Source organism: Anolis sagrei, chromosome Y, assembly GCF_037176765.1.
Source record: "Anolis sagrei isolate rAnoSag1 chromosome Y, rAnoSag1.mat, whole genome shotgun sequence".
Taxonomy (NCBI): domain Eukaryota; kingdom Metazoa; phylum Chordata; class Lepidosauria; order Squamata; family Dactyloidae; genus Anolis; species Anolis sagrei.
The window spans coordinates 561816-578765 of NC_090035.1; the positions used below are offsets into that span (position 1 = coordinate 561816).

General features: G+C 44.0%; 1 protein-coding gene across 2 annotated transcripts in view; it reads left to right on the plus strand.

Moving 5' to 3' along the window:
• LOC137095543 (transformation/transcription domain-associated protein-like) overlaps nt 1-16950 on the plus strand; it is a 216632-nt gene that overhangs the window by 142048 nt on the left and 57634 nt on the right. For both annotated transcript variants that reach the window (XM_067462324.1, XM_067462325.1), the window contains 6 exons: nt 1167-1313; nt 3199-3318; nt 5024-5314; nt 7637-7774; nt 9314-9426; nt 13596-13731. In XM_067462324.1, coding sequence (XP_067318425.1) covers nt 1167-1313; nt 3199-3318; nt 5024-5314; nt 7637-7774; nt 9314-9426; nt 13596-13731 — 945 coding nt within the window. The remainder of the gene's footprint in view (nt 1-1166; nt 1314-3198; nt 3319-5023; nt 5315-7636; nt 7775-9313; nt 9427-13595; nt 13732-16950) is intronic.

Consider the following 16950-nt stretch of genomic DNA (forward strand, 5'->3'; position numbering starts at 1 on the left):
AGGTAACGGCGCTCCATGTAGTCATGCTGGCCTCATGGCCTTGGAGGTGTCTATGGACAACGCTGGCTCTTAGTCCCAGAGTTGGACACGACTGGACTTAATGTTGGGGAAAGCCTTTATCTACCTTTCCTATGAGCTCTGAGCCTCCTTTGTGGATGGAAAAAGCAAGGTATAAATAAATGTAAATATAAATATAATTATAATTATAATATTAATAGTCATTTGGAGGCTTCTTGAGCAAACAAGTGGGGTATATATAAATATAAACATAATAATAATAATGCATTCTAACACTAATAATAGATACATAGCTGATTTGAGTCTAAATAAACATAATAATAATAATAATAATAACGTAGTACTAATAAATACATAGTCATTTGGAGGCTTCTTGAGCAAAAAAGTGGGGTATATATAAATATAAACATAATAATAATACATTCTAATACTAATAATAGATGCATAGCTGCTTTGAGTCTAAATAAACATAATAATAATAATATATTAATAGATACATCGTCATTTGGAGGCTTCTTGAGCAAACAAGTGGGGTATATATAAATATAATAATAATAATCATAATAATAATACATTCGAATACTAATAATAGATACATAGCTGCTTTGAGTCTAAATAAACATAATAATAATGATGATGATAATAATAATGACAACAACATTGAGAAGGCATTGCCCTATAATCTACATAGCAGAGCTTCCCCTAATTATGAAGTTCCCATCTTCCTCAGTCAGTGTATATAGGTCAGGGATGATGGGAGTTGTGTTATTATGATGGAGAATCTGAGGTTGGGAAGCCTTGCTGCAGACCAGAAGATCCCAACCTGAGGACTCCACCTGCCACATGGATAATGCTCCTCAACATTTTAGGTGCTTTAGGTATACCTAAAGGCATACCTTTTAGGTGCTGTAGGTATACCGAAAGGCATAACGACGCTCCATGCAGTCATGCCTATGGCCACATGACCTTGGAGGTGTCTACGGACAACGCTGGCTCTTCGGCTTAGAAATGGAGATGAGCACCACACCCCAGAGTCAGACATGACTGGACTTAATGTCAGGGGACTACCTTTACCTTTACCTAAAGGCATACTATACCTTGTGGGTGCTTTGCAAACCCTTGTGTCGCTTCTCTCCTTTCCTCCGAAGGATGTGGAGATCGACATAGAGCTGGCTCCGGGGGACCAGGCCAGCACCCCCAAGACCAAGGAGCTTTCCGAAAAGGACATCGGCAACCAGCTGCACATGCTGACCAACCGGCACGACAAATTCCTGGACTCCCTCCGAGAAGTGAAGGTGGGTTATGGCTTTCTATGATTTTTTTTTTTGGCAACATCTATTCAGAGGAGATTTGTATGTAGTTTTCCTTGAGTCTGAGAGAGTGTGACGTGCACAAGAGTCAATGCAAGGAAATGAGAGACAACATTCTTCAAATGGAGGTTCCAGATGCATCTTCTGCAGCAGCTTCCCCTGTTGCTTGTTAGATAGAAATAGCACAGCATTTCTAATCATAGCAAAAATGCTGTTGGATGAACATGTGAAATATTGATAGCACCTGTGTCAGGACCCAGATGCCTTAAAGAGCCCAACACAGGAGTATGTCCAAAAGAAAGGTTTATTAAAGCAAAGTAAAAAAAGGACTCAGAGACATTTGCTTCAGTGCCTCTGGTCAAAACTCAAAGTTTGCAGCAATTTCTAGCTTGAAAAACAAACTCAGAAATTAATCCTGGCGGGGACGAAGGACAGGGCCTTCTCAGTGGTGGCCCCTCGGCTGTGGAACGCCCTTCCCATGGACATTAGATCAGCCCCCTCGTTAATGGTGTTTCGAAGAAAACTGAAAACCTGGCTATTTGAAGAGGTGTTCGGAGAAGCAGTGCAGTGAATATAATGAATATAGGAAAACGGAATTACAGATGACGAGTTGGATCATGATTCTAGTTACGAGATGTTAATGTGTTGTTTATTGATGTTAATTACTTAGTATACTACGGTGTTAATTGTTTTTAAATAGTGTATGTTGTTAGCACTGAATTTTTGCTCTTGTTGTGAACCGCGTTGAGTCGCCTACGGGCTGAGAAACTGCGGTATACAAATAAAGCAAATAAATAAATAAATAATCCGGATTAAACTGGCAAAAAAAACCCGGATTAAACAAGAGTTCTTCAAAAACACACCAAAATCACACAGTTGAAAGAGAACAAACAAACAAAGAGCTGTGAAGAAAAGCCGTCTTCCAGAAGCAGTCCAGAGTTGAAGAAATCCCAGTTGAAGGTTCCAACGTCCAAGAGGCAGCGTCGTCATCAAAAGCAGTCTGAAGTCAAGGAGAGGGGAAATCTGCGCTTAGGAGAATCCAAGCTGGTCGGTACATGAAGCAAAACGGCAACCTGCAGATCTAGGACCCAAGTCCAACAGGAAAGCGGCAGTGACAAGACCCAAGGCACAAAACCAACACCTTGCCTACTGCCAAATTCTATCATTCCAGTGCCTACATTTATCTTACAGTTCATCATCGGATGATGAGCTGCCCTCCACGCCGTCCTCATCACTCTCAGCTGGCTTAGCCTCCACAGCTGAGCGCCAAGGCCCATCCCTCCAACTCTTCCACCACTTGTCAAGACTTAGGTCTCCCCATGATTGCATTCAGACAGATAAATTGGGCCAGTTGGGACAGGTAAATTGTATGTGACTATCTGATGAAAGTGGATCTGCATATCCTGATTAAACATTTGTATATATTGCAACGGTGAAGATTAAAATCTCTGGATATTTAGGTTGAAAACCTGACCCTGTGAGTTTACTAAGCAGTGTGTAGATAAGGGCAAATGCTGCCAGTTGGACTCTGCTGACAGATGGTCTGAAGCGTGTGTTTGCTGTGAAAGGACTCTGTTGTATTTTGCTTGCTCCTGGGACACTTGCTATCCAGAATTCAGTGGTTCAGTGAGGTCGCAATTTGGAAAATGAGAAATCACTTCACGTCCCTGCACCTCCTGCAACATTGCTTTGACTCAATACTAAGATGGCCGTATTATGTCACTCCACTTTATTTGAATCTCAGACACATTTTGCATTTTGGAGAGGTGATTTAGCCAAAGAAGGCGAGCGATAGATGTGAGTGAATGGGATGGTATTTCGGGTGCCTAACCGGGTTCCTTCCTTCCTTCCTTCCTTCCTTCCTTTGCAGACGGGTGCGCTGCTGAGTGCCTTTGTGCAGCTGTGCCACATCTCCACCCCGCTAGCCGAGAAGACCTGGATCCAGCTGTTCTCCAGGCTGTGGAAGATCTTGTCCGATAGGCAGCAACATGTAAGTGTGGGATCTTTGTAAACAACACACAAAACAAAGCAACACCAAAGGATCTCCTTGAGCAGTAACATAACAATATTGATCATAGAGACAATGCTGTTGGATGGACATGTGAAATATGGATAGCAGCTGGGTACGAATGTGAACATCATGATGCAATATCTAAGGGGGTGTGGTAATGACGGAGTCAAAACCATGTGAGGGTTATTGCAAAGGGATTGCAGCAGCCATTATCATTGCCAAAGGCTTGCTTCAGCCAGTGTCGCTTACTGATGACTGGTCAGCAGGTGGCTCAATAAGGAGGATGAAAGAATGTTGATAGATGAGCTGAAACGTGTGTTTGCCGTGAAAGGACTCTGTTGTATTTTGCTTGCTCCTGGGACACTTGCTATCCAGAATTCAGTGGTTCAGTGACGTGGTGGGAAAAAGTCAGTAGTGTCTTTCTTTGCTGCAGAGATACAAGCAATATATTCATTTCCAAGCAAAACCGGCTTGTGAGTGATCATTTAATATTGCTATAGAAAACCTACAGTCTTACAGTGGCTCAATAAGGAGGATGAAAGAATCCATCTCTCTCTCTCCTGTGTGACTCAGTCTGAGTTTCTGCCTGTGTTGTATGTGACTATCTGATGACTAATTTGCATCAGCCGTTGTCATTGCAAAGGGTTTGCATCAGCCAGCGTCGCGTACTGATGACTGGTCAGCAGGTGGCTCAGTAAGGAGGATGAAAGAATCCACCTCCCTCTCTCCTGTGTGACTCAGTCTGAGTATCTGCCTGTGTTGTATGTGACTATCTGATGACTTGGATTGTTTGCCAGAACAAGGAAAGTGGATCTGCATATCCGAATTGTACATTTATATCTTTTGCAATGGCCTATGGATATTTAGGATGAAAACCTGACCCTGTGAGTTTACTAAGCAGTGTGTAGATAAGGTCAGATGCTGGCAGTTGGACTCTGATGATAGATGAGCTGAAACGTGTGTTTGCCGTGAAAGGACTCTGTTGTATTTTGCTTGCTCCTGGGACACTTGCTATCCAGAATTCAGTGGTTCAGTGACGTGGTGGGAAAAAGTCAGTAGTGTCTTTCTTTGCTGCAGAGATACAAGCAATATATTCATTTCCAAGCAAAACCATCATTTAATATTGCTATATAAAACCTACAGTCTTACAGTGGCTAAATAAGGAGAATGAAAGAATCCATCTCTCTCTGTCCTGTGTGACTCAGTCCGAGTATCTGCCTGTGTTGTATGTGACTATTTTTTGTGACATTTTGAGGCCACTGGAAACCTTGTATTGGAACTTGTGAAGCAACAAGCTCTAATAAGGAAACTGAGAAGAGGGGGGAGATGGGCAGGAAAAGTGTATAAAAGGAAGTGGTGGTGGGAAAAAGTCAGTAGTGTCTTTCTTTGCTGCAGAGATACAAGCAATATATCCATTTCAAAGCAAAACCGGCTTGTGAGTGATCATTTAATATTGCTATAGAAAACCTACAGTCTTACAGTGGCTCAATAAGGAGGATGAAAGAATCCATCTCTCTCCTGTGTGACTCAGTCTGAGTGTCTGTGTTGTATGTGACTATCTGAGGAATGATTGTTTGCAAGTACAAAGAAAGTGGACCTGTGTATCCTGTGTTGCTGCCAGCCTGTGCCTTGCAGGTGATGTCCGTGTCCGCCCTTTCTCACCCTCCTTCCCCCTTGGTGGCAGGCGCTGGCGGGGGAGATCAGCCCCTTCCTGTGCAGCGGGAGCCACCAGGTGCAGCGGGACTGCCAGCCGAGCGCGCTGAACTGCTTTGTGGAGGGCCTGTCGCAGTGCGTGCCGCCCATCCCCATCCGGCCCTGCGTGCTCAAGTACCTGGGCAAGACCCACAACCTCTGGTTCCGCTCCACGCTCATGCTGGAGCACCAGGCCTTCGAGAAGGGCCTCAGCCTCCAGATCAAGCCCAAGCAGACCGCCGCCGAGTTCTACGAGCAGGAGAGCATCACCCCGCCACAGCAGGTACGCCCTTCCTTCCGCAGGAACGTGCGTCACCAATGCATGCGCCCTCCCTGTCACTTTTAAAGCCTCCTTTCCCGACTCAGGTCCATGCACGTTCGTGCATCTTTTGTGCATTGTTGTTTTTGTGAGGATATTAAGAAATCCCTCCCTTTAAATGGGGACTCAGAGCAGCTTACAAGTAAAATGTAAATACAATATATTATATTAATAACATTATAACATTATTAATTTTCATATTATTATATTATGTTGTACATAATAATAATTATTATTATAATTATTATATTATTATATTGTACATAATTATTATAATATGTTGTAGCTTTATTATATTACTATTTTATTTATATTATATTTTATATTAATATTATATATTATTATTGTTATTATGTTATTTTAATTTATCTTTATATTACCGGTATGTTATATAATATTAGTTTTTTTTTTATTATTATTATTATTATATATTATATATTATTACAAACATCCAACATACAAATGACTCACAGATAAGAACGGGGAAGAGACAACAGGAAGGGACAGGAATCTTTTATATTATTGGTATTAGTATTAGTATTATTCTATTGTTATATTAATAACATGATAACATTATTAATTTTCATATTATTATATTGTACATTATTAGCTTTATTATATTACTATTTATATTATATTATATAATATATTAATATTATATATTTTATTATATTATTTTAATTTATCTTTATATTACTGGTATGTTATATATTACTATTATTATTATTATTATTATTATTATATGTTATTAAAAACAACCAACATACAAATGACTCACATTTGTAAGAACAGGGGAGAGACAATAGGAAGGGACAGGAATCTTTTATATTATTAGTATTAGTATTATTCTATTGTTATATAGTATTATATTGTATATTATTTGATTTATTATTTTATATTAAGGGCACACCACAGGGGTGTTCACCCTTCCCTATGCAATCCCAAGATTATATATATAGCTATTTTTTATTTATATAATATTTATAATTTTTATTTTTTATTATTATTATTTTAAATAATATATATAAACCAGAGATTATAGCCCATAGTATCTGAAAACAATCCTCTTAAGCCAGAATAGGGGCATTTTAAAAATGTAACTTCAGCCATATATATATATATATATATATATATATATATATATATATAATATTATATACACATATATTATTATTATTATTATTATTATTATTATTTTAAATAATATATATAAACTGGAGATTATAGCCCATGCTATCTGAAAACAATCCTCTTAAGCTGGAATAGGGGCTTTTTAAAAAATGTAACTTCAGCTATATATATATATATATTGGCTGAAGTTACATTTTTCAAAATGCCCCTATTCTGGCTTAAGAGGATTGTTATGTATGTGTTTTAAATGTGCTTCTATGTATTTTCCAAGATGGATTCCACTGTGTATTAGAAATGCTGTGCAGAATGTTCACACCATGAGGCTGTGATTATGTGACCTTGAGAGAAGTGAGATAAGGTTTGCTCTTGCTGGGAACAGAAGGGGAGTAACCAGTCTCAGCAAGAAGAGAAGAGATAAGCAGATGTGAAGAGACTTTCGTTTCGACTAGTTCCTGAATTGTAGCTCGCTGTAGTAAGACGTGTCTATTGAATGTGCTTAGTAAACTTAGTTTCTTTTGAAACTCAAAGCCTGCAGAGTCCTTATTTTGCAACACAGTGTCTGCTGATCTAGCAATCCTTCTGCTGTGCACAGTCAAACTCTGACAATTCGGTTATGGGCCCAGCACGCTTCTGCTGCGCAACTCTGCTATTGCCACGGAACAAGAATGTAAATCATATAGTTGCCAAGGACATCTTTATCAGGTCTTGGCAGACACTTGGTGAAACTCAACATCTGCTTGGTTATATAACATGTTTTTACCATTTACCATTAGATGACTCTTTGCCCTTCCCTGTGCAATCCCAAGCTTATATATATGGCTGGAGTTACATATTTAAAAATGCCCCTATTCTGGCTTACGAGGCTCGTTTTCAGATACTATGGGCTATAATCTCCGGTTTGTGCGTTCTCCCTTCTTCCTGTACTTGCCCTGACTCTCATTTCAGTCGAGTCCCTGCTTCTTATGGTGCTTTGTGTTTTTGTTGTAACTATATTCCAGGTGCAGGTTGTGTTGGGCTGCCTTGTTGGCCAGTTGCGAGACTTTCCGTGCGATGCCTCTGTTGCAGGAAATGCCTGCTTCCTGAATGGGCCGGAAGCCCCCCGTTCCCTGCCAACCTTTCTCCTTCCTTGAGTGTTTCCCCTTTCTTCTCTTCCAGGAGATCCTGGATTCGCTGGCCGAGCTGTACTCTCTGCTGCAAGAGGAGGACATGTGGGCCGGCCTCTGGCAGAAGCGCTGCAAATTCCCCGAGACCGCGACCGCCATCGCTTACGAACAGCACGGCTTCTTCGAACAGGTAGTGTGCGCTCAGCCCTACAAAGAGGGAATTGCAGCAGCCTAGAGTTGGGAGGGACCTCTAAAGGCCATCCAGTCCAGCCCCCTTCTTTCTTCTGTGCAGGGAAAGCACAATCAAAGCACCCCTGACAGATGGCCACCCAGCCACTGCTTATTTATTTATTTATTTATTTCCAGTATTTTTACCCCGTCTCTTTTCTACCTCCGAAGGGGGACTCAGGACGGCTTACATTTTGGCAGCGATTCAATGCCACCACAAATAAACAATTACAATAATACAGCAACCATTAAAATACATAAAACCTTAATTAAAAACAGTACATAAAGCATTAATTCTCTCCTCCTATGAACCGGTGCGAACTTTAAGATCTTCGGGGAAGCCGCCCCCCTCAGTCCCACTACCGTCTCAAGTGCGGTTGGTGGGGATGAGAGAGAGGGCCTTCTTGGTGGTGCCCCCCCACTCCCCGCCTATCTCTGCAATCGCAGCTCCTTCTATGAACTGGCACAAGCTCTAAGATCTTCCAGGGAGGCCCCCCACTCGGTCCCACTACCGTCTCAAGTGCGGTTGATGGGGATGAGAGAGAGGGCCTTCTCGGTGGTGGTCCCCCACCTCTGGAATGCCCTTCCAAGGGAAATAAGACAGGCCCCATCCCTCCCCGCCTATCTCCGCGATCGCATCTCCTTCTATGAACTGGCACGAGCTCTAAGATTTCCCGGGGATGCCCCCTCTCGGTCCCACTACCGTCTCAAGTGCGGTTGGTGGGGTGAGAGAGAGGGCCTTCTCAGTGGTGCCCCCCCCCCCCCGCCGCCTCTGGAACGCCCTTCCAAGGGAAATAAGATAGGCCCTATCCCTCCCTGCCTATCTTCGCGATTGCATCTCCTTCTATGAACTGGCACGAGGTCTAAGATCTTCCGGGGAGGCCCCCCTCTCAGTCCCACTACCGTCTCAAGCGCGGTTGGTGGGGACGAGAAAGAGGACCTTCTTGGTGGTGGCCACCCGCCTCTGGAACGCCCTTCCAAAGGAAATAAGACAGGCCCTATCCCTCCCCGCCTATATCCGCGATCGCATCTCCTTCTATGAACTGGCACGAGCTCTAAGATCTTCCGGGGAGGCCCCCCTCTCGGTCCCACTACCGTCTCAAGCGCGGTTGGCGGGGATGAGAGAGAGGGCCTTCTCAGTGGTGGCCTCCCACCTCTGGAACGCCCTTCCAAGGGAAATAAGACAGGCCCTATCCCTCCCCGCCTATATCCGCGATCGCATCTCCTTCTATGAACTGGCACGAGCTCTAAGATCATCCGGGGTGGCCCCCCTCTCGGTCCCACTACTGTCTCAAGCGCGGTTGGTGGGTACGAGAAAGAGGACCTTCTTGGTGGTGGCCCCCCGCCTCTGGAATGCCCTTCCAAAGGAAATAAGACAGGCCCTATCCCTCCCCTCCTTTCGTAAGAGCTTGAAGACTTAGTGGTTTCAACAAGCCTTTGAAAATGACCAGTTCTAACTCAGAGTGTCTGAGGAAAATAACCGTTCTTCCATTTCCTCCAGGCTCAGGAGACGTACGAAAAAGCGATGGAGAAAGCCAAGAAGGAGCACGACAGAAACAACGCTTCCCCAGCCATTTTCCCCGAGTATCAACTTTGGGAAGACCACTGGATTCGGTACGTTGGTTCGCCTGATGCGCTGCCGAATGAATGGATGACTCAAGCGGAAGAAAACAAGGCCTCTTTCGTGTCTTGAAAAAAATAATATGATTAAGAAAATATCCCAGAGTGGAGAAATCCAACTGATCTTTCCTCCAGGTTTGCTTTTGCAACTTTTGGTTGAGCAAACCTGCAACGTATTTTAATCTGGGTCCGAAATACCAGTTTTCAAGTGAAACTAAACATGAGCCAGTTTGTGAGCCGAAGGGGTTTAAACCTTTGTCCCCCCAAAATGCTTTTTAGTTCATCTTGAACCTGTGTTGGATGTATATTTTTCCCTGATAAGGTTTTAGGAAGTGTATAAATTTTAGAAATAAAATTTGGGTGGGAGATGATTATTAGATATGTCGGAACCCAGACGCCCTTAAAGAGCCAAACACAGGGGTAAACTCACAACAACAGTTTATTAAGGCAACAAAAGGACTCAGAGACACTTACTTCAGTGCCTCTGGTCAAAACTTAAAGTCTGTAGCAGTTTGCAGCTGAATAACTTAACTTGGAAAATAATCCGGATTAAACTGACATATAATCTGGGATAAACAAAAGTTCAAGCAAAACGCCCCAAAATCACACAGTTCAAAGTTGGCAAACAAACAAAGAGCTGTGAAGAAAAGCCGTTGTCCAAAAGCAGTCCAAGGTCGAGGAAAATCCAGAAGCATTCAGAGTCCAAAAGGCAGCATTGTTGTCAAAGCAATGCAAGGTCGAAGAGAAGGGGAAATCCACACTTATGAGAATCCAAGCCAGTCAATACACGGAGGAAACAGCAACCTGCAGTTCCAGGACCCAAGCCCAACAAAAGAAACGGCAGCGACAGAAGCCAAGGCATGAATCCAACACTTTGCCTACTACAAAGTTCCAAACTTTCAGTGCCTTCATTTATCCTACAACTCCTCATCCGTTGATGAGTTGCCCTCCGCCCTTTCCCCATCGCTGTCAGCTGCCTTACCCATTACAGCTGAGCGCCAACACCCATCTCTCCAACTCTTCCACTTCTTATCAAGACTTAGGTCTCCCCATGATTCCCTGGTAACACCAGACTGCCAATCCCCAGAAAATCCTTCAAAAGTATCACTGGATGTCGGTTGCATGCACACTCCCATCTCCCTCCTCCTCCATTTCACTTTCTGAGCAGCCTTCGAAAGAGTCTTCATCTGTAGGTGACATGAATATTTCCCTGATTCTCTTTCTTTGTTGTTCTTCATCCAACACCTGAGCACCTCTCTTCCCTCCTCTGCTACTATCAGTTTGTAACACTGCCAGTAGACTCAGCTGCAACAAGATAGATAGATAGATAGATAGATAGATAGATAGATAGATAGATAGATAGATAAATAGATCAGGCTTGGGCCTTTGGGCGCTCCAGGTGTTTTGGACTTTAACTCCCACAATTCCTAACAGCCTCCTGACTGTTCCAAAAACCGAGAGCTGTTCACCTGAATACGTTGCTCTCACAAAGGATGGTACCAGCAGGAACCACTTTAAAAGGCCTCAATCCCTCTCATAACATCATTTATCTAACACCTGCTTTTCCTTGCCTTATCTTTAAACCTCGCCTTATCTTTAAGCCTCTGAATGCTCTGTCTCTGCAATTTCAAGTCTCTTGACCTAGACCAGGCATGGGCCAACTTGGGGGCTCCAGGTGTTTTGGACAATTCCTACAGCCTACCGGCTATTCCAAAAACTGAGAGCTGTTCACCTGAATACGTTGCTCTCACAAAGGGTGGTACCAGCAGGAACCACTTTAAAAGGCCCCGTCCCTCCCATAATATCATTTATCATGCACCTGCTTTTCCTCATAGAATCATAGAATCCTAGAATCCAAGAGTTGGAAGAGACCTCATGGGCCATCCAGTCCAACCCCATTCTGCCAAGAAGCAGGAATATTGCATTCAAATCACCCCTGACAAATGGCCATCCAGCCTCTGTTTAAAAGCTTCCAAAGAAGGAGCCTCCACCACACTCCGGGGCAGAGAGTTCCACTGCTGAACGGCTCTCACAGTCAGGAAGTTCTTCCTCATGTTCAGGTGGAATCTCCTCTCTTGTAGTTTGAAGCCATTGTTCCGCGTCCTAGTCTCCAAGGAAGCAGAAAACAAGCTTGCTCCCTCCTCCCTGTGGCTTCCTCTCACATATTTATACATGTGAGAGGAAGCCACAGGGAGGAGGGAGCAAGCTTGTTTTCTGCTTCCTTGGAGACTAGGACGCGGAACAATGGCTTCAAACTACAAGATTTTATTTTATTTTAAACCTCACCTTATTTTAAACCTCACCTTATCTTTAAGCCTCTGCATGCTCTGTCTCTGCAATTCTAACTGCCTTGACCTAGACCAGGCATGGGCCAACTTGGGCCCTCCAGGTGTTTTGGACTTCAACTCCCACAATTCCTAACAGCCTACCGGCTGTTAGGAATTGTGAGAGTTGAAGTCCAAAACACCTGGAGGGCCCAAGTTGGCCCATGCCTGATATAGATAGATAGATAGCTACTTTAAAATTGCTCTTCATTAACCAGCTGCTGCCTTTCTGTTTCCAAGGCATCATTCCCTCCCATAACATCATTTATCATGCACCTGCTTTTCCTTGCCTTATCTTTAAACCTCGCCTTATCTTTAAGCCTCTGCATTCTTTGTCTCTGGAATTTCAAGTGCCTTGACCTAGACCAGGCATGGGCCAACTTGGGCCCTCCAGGTGTTTTGGACTTCAACTCCCACAATTCCTAACAGCCTACCGGCTGTTAGGAATTGTGAGAGTTGAAGTCCAAAACACCTGGAGGGCCCAAGTTGGCCCATGCCTGATATAGATAGATAGATAGCTACTTTAAAATTGCTCTTCATTAACCAGCTGCTGCCTTTCTGTTTCCAAGGCATCATTCCCTCCCATAACATCATTTATCATGCACCTGCTTTTCCTTGCCTTATCTTTAAACCTCGCCTTATCTTTAAGCCTCTGCATTCTTTGTCTCTGGAATTTCAAGTGCCTTGACCTAGACCAGGCATGGGCCAACTTGGGCCCTCCAGGTGTTTTGGACTTCAACTCCCACAATTCCTAACAGCCTACCGGCTGTTAGGAATTGTGAGAGTTGAAGTCCAAAACACCTGGAGGGCCCAAGTTGGCCCATGCCTGATATAGATAGATAGATAGCTACTTTAAAATTGCTCTTCATTAACCAGCTGCTGCCTTTCTGTTTCCAAGGCATCATTCCCTCCCATAACATCATTTATCATGCACCTGCCTTATCTTTAAGCCTCTGCATGTTCTGTCTCTGCAATTCCAAGCGCCTTGACCTAGACCAGGCATGGATCAACTTGGGCCCTCCAGGTCTTTTGGACTTTAACTCCCACAATTCCTACCGGCTGTTAAGAATTGTGAGAGTTGAAGTCCAAAACACCTGGAGGACCCAAGTTGGCCCATGCCTGATATAGATAGATAGCTACTTTAAAATGGCTCTTCATTAACCAGCTGCTGCCTTTCTGTTTCCAAGGCCCCATTCCTTCCCATAACATCATTTATCACGCGCCTGCTTTTCCTTGCCTTACGGTTATTAGGAATTGTGAGAGTTGAAGTCCAAAACACCTGGAGGGCCCAAGCTGGCCCTTGCCTGATATAGCTAGCTACTTTAAAATGGCTCTTCATTAACCAGCTTCTGCCTTTCTGCTTCCAAGGCCTCATTCCTTCCCATAACATCATTTATCACGCACCTGCTTTTCCTTGCCTTATCTTTAAACCTCGCCTTATCTTTAAGCCTCTGCATTCTTTGTCTCTGGAATTTCAAGTCTCTTGACCTAGACCAGGCATGGGCCAACTTGGGCCCTCCGGGTGTTTTGGACTTCAACTCCCACAATTCCTAACAGCCTACCGGAGGGCCCAAGTTGGCCCTTGTCTGATATAGATAGAGAGCTACTTTAAAATGGCTCTTCATTAACCAGCTGCTGCCTTTCTGTTTCCAAGGCCTCATTCCCTCCCATAACATCATTTATCACGCGCCTGCTTTTCCTTGCCTTACGGTTATTAGGAATTGTGAGAGTTGAAGTCCAAAACACCTGGAGGGCCCAAGTTGGCCCTTGTCTGATATAGATAGAGAGCTACTTTAAAATGGCTCTTCATTAACCAGCTGCTGCCTTTCTGTTTCCAAGGTGCTCCAAAGAGTTGAACCAGTGGGAAGCGCTGACCGAGTACGGGCAGTCGAAGGGCCACATCAACCCCTACCTGGTCCTGGAGTGTGCTTGGCGTGTCTCCAACTGGACGGCCGTGAAGGAAGCCCTGGTGCAGGTGAGTGCTCCCCGCTTCCTTGTCTCTATGGGAGTCCCTGTTCCCTTCCCAGTCGTTCAGAATCCAGCTGTTCAAAGCCCTGTCGCTCGTCTCGACTCCCTTGCGATGGCGCGAGCATCTGGCTTCTCTGGCCATTGAGGCGTTGTTCTCTTTGTCACGGCGATTTCTTCAAGGGGAAAGAACGCTGATGGAGCATTTGCACACGTAATGCGGACAAATGACTAATCTCTCTTGTCTTGTTGTCTGGGGAACTTTTTCCAGCTGAGGAGAGGAAAAAGAGGAAGGCAACGAAGGGTAGAGAAAGACGCCACAGTCACCTCGGCACTTGGAACAATAGGAAGAGGTTTAGAGCCTTCGCTTTGGGGGATTCTGTGAAGGCCGAAAAGGAGTCGCATTTTCCATTTGGCCCAATCACGTTGACTTAGGTCCATTTTGCATATTTTCGTGCAGAGGTTCTCAAGCTTTTTAAGCCAAGGGCTGGTTTGCCGTCACTCAGATGGTTGGGGGGCCAGGCTAGGGTGAAACGTTAGGAGAGAATGCTTCTGGAACATGGCCATACAGCCCAGAAAATACTACTACTACTACTACTAATAATAATAATAATAAATTTATTTATACCCTGCTACCATCTCCCCAAGGGACTCGGTGCGGCTTACATGAGGCCGCGCCCACAATACATCCATAATAAAGCAATAGCAAAAAAAAAAAAAATACAAAACAGTTAAAATATATCTCATAAACAGAAATAAAATAACCAATACAGTAACACAACAAGCAATTAAAAACTTACGGCTGGGCCAAATGTAAAATTGAAATTTTAAAAAATAATGCTGGGCATGGGCAAGGTAGGATATAAGTCCTTTATTAACGACTGAGATGAAGGGCTAGAAGGGCAGGATCATCAAGTTTGCAGACGGGACCAAACTGGGAGGGAGAGCCAAGACTCCAGAGGACAGGAGCAGGACTCAAAGGGATCTTGACAGATTAGAGAGATGATGGGCCAAAACTAACACAATGAAGTTCAACAGGGACAAATGCAAGACACTCCACTTTGGCAGGAAAAACGAAATGCAAAGATACAGAATGGGGGACGATGAAGCCTGGCTCGAGAGCAGTACGTGTGGAAAAGATCTTGGAGTCCTCGTGGGGAGGAAGTTAAACATGAGCCAGGAATGTGATGTGGCGGCAAAAAAAGCCAATGGGATTTTGGCCTGCATCAAGAGGAGCATCGTGTCTAGATCTAGGGAAGTCATGCTACCCCTCTATTCCACTTTGGTTAGACCACTTTACCTGGAATATTGTGTCCAATTCAAGAGAGATATTGACCTAGACCAGGCATGGGCCAACTTGGGCTCTCCAGGTGTTTTGGACTTTAACTCCCACAATTCCTAACAGCCTACCAGCTGTTCCAAAAACCGAAAACCGTTCACTTGAATACGTTGCTCTCACAAAGGATGGTACCAGCAGGAACCGCTTTAAAAGGCCTCCATCCCTCTCATAACATCATTTATCATGCACCTGCATTTCCTCACCTTATCTTTAAGCCTCTGCATGCTCTGTCTCTGCAGTTCCGAGCGTCTTGACCTAGACCAGGTATGAGACAACTTGGTCTCTCCAGGTGTTTTTTGGACTTTAACTCCCAAATTCCGAACGGCCTACCGGCTGTTCCAAAAACCGAGAACTGTTCACCTGTCCTGCTTTGACTCCTAGGAATTGTCCATCTTTCCATTTCTCAGCAGCCAATAGAGGAACTAAGCAACCCTTTCAAGATAAAAGGCCGCCTTCCCAATCTTTCTCATCAAGCCATGTTTATTTCAATGGCTTCTTTCACAGCTGAATGAGAAAGATATCGCGCCTTAAGTCAGTCCTATGATTAATCAAGCTTTTATTTCTAATCCCAGAGTGTCCTTCAAGACTGTCGACAACATGAAACGGGCAGAGCTCTCTTGACCTCAAGAGCTTTTGCCAATTATACAAAAGTGTGTGTGTGTGTGTGTGTTTATATATCTATATCTATAAAAATGCTCTGTGCGTCATGAGTACCTTAAAAACAAACAAACCAATGAACGAAATCACACCAAATTTGGCAACAAAACGTCTCACAACACAAGGAGTGACCATCACTCAAAAAATTATGATTTTGTCATTAGGGAGTTGTAGTTGCTGGGATTTATAGTTTCCTGTCGTAGTCCCTGTGAATCGCACATGTGATATCTCAGCGCTGAGATATCACATGTGCGAATTCACAGGTGACTACTCAGGAAACCATGGTTACAGGTGAGCAACCTATAGTTCACCTACAATCAAAGAGCATTCTGGACTCCCCCAACGATGGAATTGAGCCAAACTTGGCACACAGGACTCCCCTGACCAACGGAAAACACTAGAAGGGTTTGGTGGGCATTGACCTTGAGTTTTGGAGTTGTAGTTCACCTACATCTAGAGAGCATTGTGGACTCAAACAATGATGGATCTGGACCAAACTTGGCACAAATATACCATATGCCCAATTATGAACACAGATGGAGTTTGGGAGAAACAGATCTTGACATTCGGGAATTGTAGTTGCTGGGATCATCTGTAGATCTTCTGAAGACCAAAAGGTGATAGAGGGGTGGATTTGGCCCCTTCAGTGGCTTCCGGAAACCCATCTTCTGAATGGTTCTTAATGGTTCTTCTTCTGTTTCTCGGGGAACGTCCTTCGTCCTGCTGCCCAGACCAGCGTTCAATCCACTCCTCGCTCCGACGTGTTTAGTTGTGAAGTCAGTTACGATGACATATTTTCCATCCCTTTGTCGCCTTGGCCAGGCTTCCTCCACCAAGATGGCTGGTGCGCTTTTAAATCCATTAAGTGGCAAACGTGGCGGGTCACGGACGGCTGGCTTTTACATTATGGATTCCGAAGATGTGTATTAAATAACGTTTGCAAGGCGCGCGAATTACAACGCTTGTATTAAGGTATCTTGGTGTGCCAGTAATGGATCTCGACAGGGAGACAAACAATGGGATTAGATGTCTATGTTTCTTGTGCTGGTGCGTATGTGTGTGCGTATATATATACACATTGGGCTTGGCTTAAACACAAAATCCGTGGTTTGTTTCGTTGGAAAATCTTTGAACTTGGGGTTTGTTTACAACCCTGGATGTCTTTCATATCAGCAAACCAGGGTCTGTCTTGATGTCTTCTCGAAGGCTTCCATGGCTGGAATCACTGGGTTG